Consider the following 8,497-nt stretch of genomic DNA (forward strand, 5'->3'; position numbering starts at 1 on the left):
TTTAATAGTATCTCTTATAAATAGTTTGAAGAATATCTTGAGATGCTAAAGGTCGATCTATTACGCAAAATATAAGGATTAACGTTGATATGTAAATTTTCCAGACAGAAAGGGCAGTCTATTAAATTATTAATAATTTTATAAATCAAAATTCTTTCTACGACTCTCTTAGGGCTTCATACCATAAAACTTTAAGTTATCATAGTAAGTGAAAAAATATCTTTGTCTATTAAAGCGGAAATTTACTATATTTACAACCTTACGTTGTATCCTTTCAATTTGGTCAATATATTTGTGATATACACCGATTCCAAACTACTGTCGCATATTCTATAGTAGGTTTAACGAATGCATTATACAATAATATTAATAATGTTTGATTACTAAAACCCTTTGTAATTCGAGATATAAAACCGAGATTTTTTAGAGCTTTCTGAACAATGTTTTCTATATGAACGTCGAAGAGCAGCCTGGAATCCAACGTCACACCTAAATCCTTAATAAACTCTACATACTTTAAGATAGTGCCCCCGAGATAGACATCACATTTGTTTTGTGTCTGAGATGGTCTTCTGCTAAAAAGTATATAATGACATTTTTCAGGATTAATACATAATTTATTTAAGGTTCAAAATTTACAAGATCAGATTGCTGAGCACGAAAATCTGATACCTTTTTAATTGTTGTGAAGATTTTTAGGTCATCTGTATATGCAAGATATTTACAGGTAGAGAAACATTGACCAATGTCGTTTAAAAGGATTGAGAAAAAAATCGGTCCTAAATGAGAACCTTGCGGTACTCCTGAAGTTAAGGTTGTGCAAGAAGACTTTACTCCATTTATGATAACGTACTGAAAGCAATTCGTTAGATAACTTTTAATGAGTTTGAGTAAGGCCCGTGGACACGGAAATTCTTCACCTTTACGAAAAAGATAGGATGATATACATTATTAAAAGCCTTGGAAAAGTCGGTATACACGGCACAAATTTCCAGACCCCTATCCATACTTTTGTTTATACTCTGAATAAATGGTATTATGTTGGTTATTACCGATCTTTTTTAGAAAAAGCCATGTTGGTTAACATCAATAGCTTCTTTGACCTTAAAGAATATTTGTTTTAACAACAAAGATTCAAATAGTTTACCAAAGGGGCTAAGTAAGGAAATAGGCCTATAATTCCGTACAGAAGTTTTTCCTCCAGACTTAAATACTGGCAAAATTTGAGCTGTTTTACAAATATTGGAAAAAATGCCGCTGGATAAACATTGATTATATCTGTTTTATAAATATAATCTTTGTAATCATTGCGTAAATTAATCTTTACTGTTTTACGTAAATTTGAAAAGTTGTCGTAATCAGATTGTCTTCGGTGCAGTTTTCACATTTAATGTGCCTTTAATTTATTTTTAAATAGATTGATTGTGCGTTTAGAAAACGATAGAGGGTATTGTCCTTTATTGATCTCAATTCTAGGGATGTGATTAATAACAATGTTATTTAAAACTGTATAAAAACATGCAAGGTTAACATTTACATCTTTAGATGAAAATAATTTGTCCCAATGAGTAGAAATAATAATTTCATTGATAGTGTCGTAAGTGGCATTATTAAATTTTAAATTTGTATATGAATTACTAAGAATGTTTTTCTTCGATAAAAAATTAACATTTATTTCCAAAGACATGTGATGGATATCTTCAGGCACAAATTGATCCATACTTTTATTTACAATAACTTTTGTAGAATTAGACATAATAAGATCCAGAATTTTATCCCAAGCATTAAAGACGTAATTAAATTGGTTTAGATTATTGAAGTAAAAAGCATCAGAAAATGCTTTGTTGCAAGGATCAGTGGTTAACGTTGATAGCCAATAAATCCTTAACATTCGGTTTTTGTGACCATATTAAATTAGGTAGATTAAAGTCACCCATTATTAAAAAATAACTATTAATATTAGTGCTTATAATATTTTCTAGTTTAGATAGTTATTTAATGCCGCATGAGGTGGAATATAAACAGTGCATAAAAATGATTTTCTGCCTCCCTCTAAAGTAACACTAATCCATATGTCTTCGATTATTGTGTTAGAATTACACCACTTAGAGACAAGTTACGTGTGGTATACGTCACGAATCGCCAATAAGACACCATCACCATCCTTTTTGCCACTAATGTTAGCGTTTCTATCAAGTCTAAAAACGTTATAGTTTTCAGGAAACCAGCTCCGAGCCCAAAACGTTGGGATTCAACCTCAATTCAAGACTCGGTTATTGAGATACAGTCATATAGACAGGTGCAGGCAGACTGATAAAAGTCTACTGTCTTTGTCCTAAGGCCTCTGGTGTTTTGGTAGTAAACAAAAAACTGCCGAGACGAAGTCATTAAAAAGAAAAATTTGTAAGTTGCCACAAGAATTTACAAAAGTACAAATAAGAAGATATGGTTTACAGTTATGCTAGCACGAAAGACAGAGTGTGCTCATTAATAATATTAATGGCTTTACTGTTCTCGTCCCTCTTTATGAAAACTTTCACCCAGCAAAATTTGAAGTTCAAATTTTTACAAAATTCCCTAGTTTTCTTGTGAGTTGCTTATAGTAGGGCGAAAGGTGTTCGTTGACAAATATTTACAAAAATTTACAAATAATATTGAAGAAAAAATGCCGTAGTTTGTTTTTTTTATTTATTTACTGATGTGAATAATGACTAAATTAATATAATATATTTTTAGGAAATACATTTAAAATGTTTGATTATATTTGAACTTATTTTAACAAATAATTATTAGAAATAAGAAAGATTTTTCTGACCATGCTTATAAGATACAGAGTAATACAAATCATTTGACCAAAAAAAGCACTTAGCTATCTGAATAAAAAAAATATTGTATCTCCAGTAGACTTTTACCTGTTGCCATCATCTATTTTTGTAAATTTCACACTTTTCACGTTTAGTATCCTGCCATTATTTTCATGTTATCGTTCAAAATAACCGATTAGGGAAGCTAAAAGTTCTTTGCATAGGCTATTTAATTGCTTCGGAATTTTCATAGAAAATCAAATCTCTCTTTTGAAAAATTAAATGTCCAAAGATTTTGTTTTTACAAAAACAGTTAATAAGGATCAAAATCACCGAAAGAATGAAAATATTTACACACGAAATTGCGCAATCAATTCGTATACATGTCAAATAATGAACGGCAGCGTCGCGAGATACGACACAATTTAACCAACCTGACGATAATAAAATCCAAATTAAATGAATTTGTGCAACGTTGATCGAAGGAAAAATTCGCATAAGGAAAATCGTGGTTTTTGCTTTTATCAATATTGGTCAAATCTGTATTAAGATGTGTCTACAACGTGCTAAATGTGCATACAAGTAAAGAATTATAAACATAATTTATCCTAAAGCCTAGCATACACTTATTTTAATATAAGTGAAAATATTGATAATTATATGTTGAGTAACATATTCATGAACTTTTACAATAATTATACTTATAAGATACTAAAGTGAATCACTTTAGATTTATATGGTTAAATTTTCTAATATTACTGGTTTTCAATCTTCTTATAATGAAGCTAACTACAACAAAAATTATGGTATTATAATTTTAAGTTATTTTTTTAAGAACAAATTGATACTGCCATGTTTAATGACAAATTTTTTACAAAAATAGATAAATCGTTTATTTGTGTCGATATATATTGTTCTTGTGTATCGAAAAAAAATCGCAAAATCAAAACAAGACCAATTGTATGTAGTTCAGTATACTTGCCTTGGGATGATTGGACTATGGCAAATCTAAATTTACTTAAAAAAACCCGCGAGGCAGTTTCAAATACATGGACATACAATGGTCTTATATACGTCCAAACTGGTGAGGTAAGAAAAATAATTCGCGACGAACAAACCTTAGGAGAAATAATTCCCGATGAATATTTTCTACAAAGAGATGCCGAACAGATTCACGGCTTTCCACTCTACAAATGACTCTTATTGCTCTTTTCTGCAATAAAAATAAAGTACCAAAGAGATAATGGATGTATTAACCCCAAAAACAAATTCCGTAACTAATATGTAATTTTAAAGAGCATGATATGCATTTTTTGTCATGTGAAAGTCCTTAGCGCTAACTCTAAGGGCATAACATAATCAATTATCAGGTATCAGCCTTAAAAACTTGTTTGACTATCGTGTTAAAATAGGCTCATTCATTAATTCAACCATTGACAATGATTGTACATTGTACATTTAAAACGTATTAACAGATTTATTGTTCAACTAATGAAAGAAAGTCGATTAACATTATATCGCTCCCTAATAATAAGTGGATCAGCATTCAAAAACACTGTCGTCAGTTGGTCAATATGACTACCATGCCAAATGACAGTGGTGTCATCTGCAAATATAGTTTCGATATAATAAAATCAAAGATATAATAATTACCTCAGGAAAGAACCTTGGAGAATTCTTGTAATAGCTTGCAATTGTTGAGGCAATGAATATCAAAATTCACCCTTTGAACACGACCCAATAGCAGGTGAACGTCACTAGAGAAGATCATCTAAACCCATATCTCTCCAACTTCCACAACAGTTTTCCGTGATATACACGATCAAAACCTTAGATATATCACAGAACACTGTTCCAGCAACCTCACCGGCGTTAGGAGTGATGTGAAGAAATTGAAGAAATTATTACGCATTAATACGTAACAATAATAGCATATATAAATAATACTTATATTAATCAAAAAAATTAATAATTAAGTTTGATTAAAAAAAAACATCGTTAAACATATAATACTGAGGCATGCCTTTCCAAAACTAATTTTTCGATTATTAAAGTGTTCTTAAACTTTAGTTCAGAATCAGCTGTTTTCTTTAATCTTTCTTTAGCAACCTTTTGGATTTCATTTCATTTTCGTAGTATTCTCGATCAAATTTTCAAGTGGTATTTGTCCAAATATTGGATCATCATCAATCATCTTTGAATAAAGATTGTCAAAAACTTCTCTTCTTAAAATATCTGCTATTATTAAGTACAGGCTATAAAAAAATTCTGATATTTATGCTTATAAAACAGGATCATTTTAGCCTTAAGTTCCGGTGGCAACTTCCTGGCCACCATATACTCATTTAACTCTAGAATTGTGTAGTATAGTAAGATAATGTAATTTTTAGTTTTTCTGACAGATGGAATAGAAATATGCCATTCTTTTTTATCCATCCACTTTTCGTATTTTTTATTGCATTTTTTCTTTTAATGTTCGTGTTCTTTTTTAGTAAACCAATATTCTGCTTACCTATGTCCATCTGCTTCTCCAGACTCGATCTATGTTACTGGGAATGCAAGATCGAATAAAATCGAGTTCAAATAAAAGTCTATAATGCAACTGTCGAAATTGCTGGGGAATCCGATAACAAATTTCCAAGTGGTTTCCAAGCAGTTAAATAGGCATCCGTCATTGCACAGTACTTTAACCAAGGGAGGCTGCACTAGAGTTTCTTTCGAGGTATAGTTTTCCACTACGTGGAGAAACCCTATTTCCAGATTGATTCCACACAAATAATAAGAACTGGCATTAAAAACTTTTACCGATTTTTTTTTATCGATTAATTTGAATCTTTCTTTCACAACAGCCAAAGCTCGACGATAAAAAAGACTGATGAGCTTGTGATGGTTGACATAAAAGCCGCCATCGGAAAACCATCTTTAACGTTTGCCTCTATGTAACGTTTATAAATCAGCTTTTAAATTCTAGTCATTCATCCATTTAATGACAACATTACTACTTTTTTAATCACAATTAAACGATAAAAACATGTATACTTATTTTTATTAAAAAAAGATATAATCAAGATAAAAAAAATCATCATTAAACATAACCACGCCTTGCCAGAACTAAACTTTCGGTTATTAAACTCTTCTTAAACCTAAGCTCAGCGTCATCCGTTTCCTCCAATCTTTCTTCAGCAACCTTTTGCATTTCATGTAATATTCTCGGACTATTTTGGAAGCACTTAATGAAATCGCGTCTTTTCAACATATAAACCCTGGTTACTTCGATAGCGATTACGCTTGCGGTTCTTTTTTGCTCCCTCAACAGTACAGATATTTCGCCAAAATAAGCTCCATCATATAAATGGCAAATTTCATTTCCGGACGGCGAATACAGTGCGACAGTACCACTTTCAATAAAATACATGCAATTCCCTGGAGTTCCCGATTGCACTATCATATCTGACGGTAAATACATTTGTTGGATCAAACAGGAAGTGATTAGTTGTAAATGTTCCAGTGGTAATTGTGCAAATAATGAGACATTTTTGATTAAAGTTTGACAAAGGTAGACATCAACTTCTCTCCTTAAGGTGTCTGTTAGCAAACGTCTGACTAAAGGCTCATTATAAAACTTTTTTTGATATTTATGCTTGTAGAACTGGATCATTTTAGCCTTAAGTTCGGGTGGTAACTGCCTGGCCAACATATACTCATTTAACTCAGTCATGATTTCCTCGAATTTGGTTTTAATATTTCTTCTGGATAATAGTATATAGAGTAAGATGATCCAAAATACTGTGGTAAATAGCTTGCCAACAATATAGTTTAAAAGACAAAAAGCTGATTCTAATGGTATGATGGTTCCTCTAACATGCGGAATAGAGATATGGAACGTTTGTTGAGTTGTTTTTAAAAACATTGTAAAATACTGCTGAGCGAACGACATATTACTAAGGGCAGTTTTTTGAAGATAAGTAATATTTTCTCCTGGGTTATCAGTTTTGAAACGGTTTAAACCAGCGTGCATAACGGTCATTAAATGCATAATCATAAATGTATATAAGCAGAATCTAATTAAAATCATAGCAGTCGCAGATTTAACATGTATAATAAAACTAGTGGATTTTCTTAACGAAACTATTGTCGGAATTCTTCTAGCTTTTAAGAGTGCTAAACTATGCACAGTTACAAATCCTTCAAATACAGTGCGGTAAGCCATGACTCGTGGAAATGATGAGAACAAATCACAAAAAAAGTGCCCCGTCCGGAAATATTTTAGCAAAATTTTGCTTAACGCTAGTTCGACTGTTAGATTTTCTTTAATTTTTAATCCAATGAAACACTGCAATACCGTATTTCCTATTGAGAGAATATCCATAAAAATCCCCAGGATGTGAGCACTAGGCATTCGTTCAAACGCCTCATGGGTATCAGTCCTTACAAAACCAAACTCAAGTCCTTTAACTATCAATTCAAATGTATAAAAAAAGAAACAAAAGGGTTCGTAAAACTGGCAGAACTTACTGAACGGATGTATAGTATATGGGAAATAAGTCAAGTGCCTTTGTTTTTCCAGTTCAATTTCCTCTGGACTTCTAAAATACTCGATAGTAAACGGATTGTTCGGGTTCACTGTGAAGAAGTTACGAATTTTCCTCCTCCATAATGATCTTGACGATTGAGAAGTTCTTAGCCTGGACGGCATGCTCGATAACTTTGTAAACTGGGAGTCATTTTTAATAGGAATTTCAGAGAATTGATCTAAATTATTATTAAACATTTCAATTAATATTGTCAGTAGGAAAGTTGACAAAGACAGTCCCGTTTCAGGTGTGGCAGTAGCATACTTAAAATGGTTTCTACGGAAATATTTTTGAGTAGTCGTTGTCGTTTTACTAAAAGTAAATTACCTTTTGGGTGCCTAATAACCTTTCAGCCATTTAATATTTTGGACACTTACATGATAACTTATTCTGACTAGTATCGTAATGAAATGATCGTATGTAATGAATAAAAATATGATTCTGAGGCGATGCTGCAAGTAATAGACAATTAAAATGTTGAATAAGTGAATTCTTGGTAATTATCTATTTCAGAACTAACTTTAATTCAAAGTATCCATGACATCAATAGTGAGACGAAATATGTTGGTTGAATAGTGAGTTTAAACCGAGTTAATTAAGCAGAAGTTGAACAATCAATTATTATGGTTAAAGTGTTGTGACTAAATAAAAAAAATGTTTTTCCTATTTTTAGAGTTTAATGGTATATAATTTAGGCTTCTATTATAGATCCTTCCTGGCATATATAAAAGTACTTAAAAGTAAGGTGTTAAATCTTTTAATTATAATAAACGTCTCAAGTTTAACCACAATTTAATTTTTAATTTATTTAAACTACAAAATACATTTTACAGTTTAGAAGAATTAAAAAAAAAAAAGAGTCTGGTCGGTGGTTTTTTACCGTAGGTCTTCAATTATATTTTCCAGAGTTATAGGGCTATAAGTAACTTTCCGTTCCGTTGATAAAAAAAATGATTTTTTTAAATTTAGCCATAATTGCCACATTGTGAAATCATATAAGGTCAAGAATAATTTTTCGCCGTTTAAGAGTCTTAGTTTATGGCTATAAAATTATGCTGAATACAGTATCTACTTCAAAGACGTTTTGCCACTTAACATTTGCTTAACCCATTAGCGCCC

General features: G+C 31.2%; 1 protein-coding gene across 1 annotated transcript; it reads right to left on the reverse strand.

The window, feature by feature from the left end:
* Window positions 1–5,833: 5,833 nt before the first annotated feature.
* LOC126743775 (potassium/sodium hyperpolarization-activated cyclic nucleotide-gated channel 3-like) lies at window positions 5,834–7,634 on the reverse strand. The gene has a single exon (XM_050450996.1). It carries the CDS (start codon window positions 7,573–7,575, stop codon window positions 5,890–5,892), a length of 1,686 nt encoding a protein of 561 aa, XP_050306953.1. The 5' UTR covers window positions 7,576–7,634; the 3' UTR covers window positions 5,834–5,889.
* Between the last annotated feature and the right edge of the window lie 863 nt (window positions 7,635–8,497).

This window comes from Anthonomus grandis, chromosome 13 (genome assembly GCF_022605725.1).
Source record: "Anthonomus grandis grandis chromosome 13, icAntGran1.3, whole genome shotgun sequence".
NCBI lineage: Eukaryota > Metazoa > Arthropoda > Insecta > Coleoptera > Curculionidae > Anthonomus > Anthonomus grandis.

Coding starts and splice junctions, on each gene's coding strand:
- LOC126743775 (XM_050450996.1), bottom strand. CDS start 7,575: ATGTTTAATAATAATTTAGATCAATTCTCTGAAATTCCTATTAAAAAT.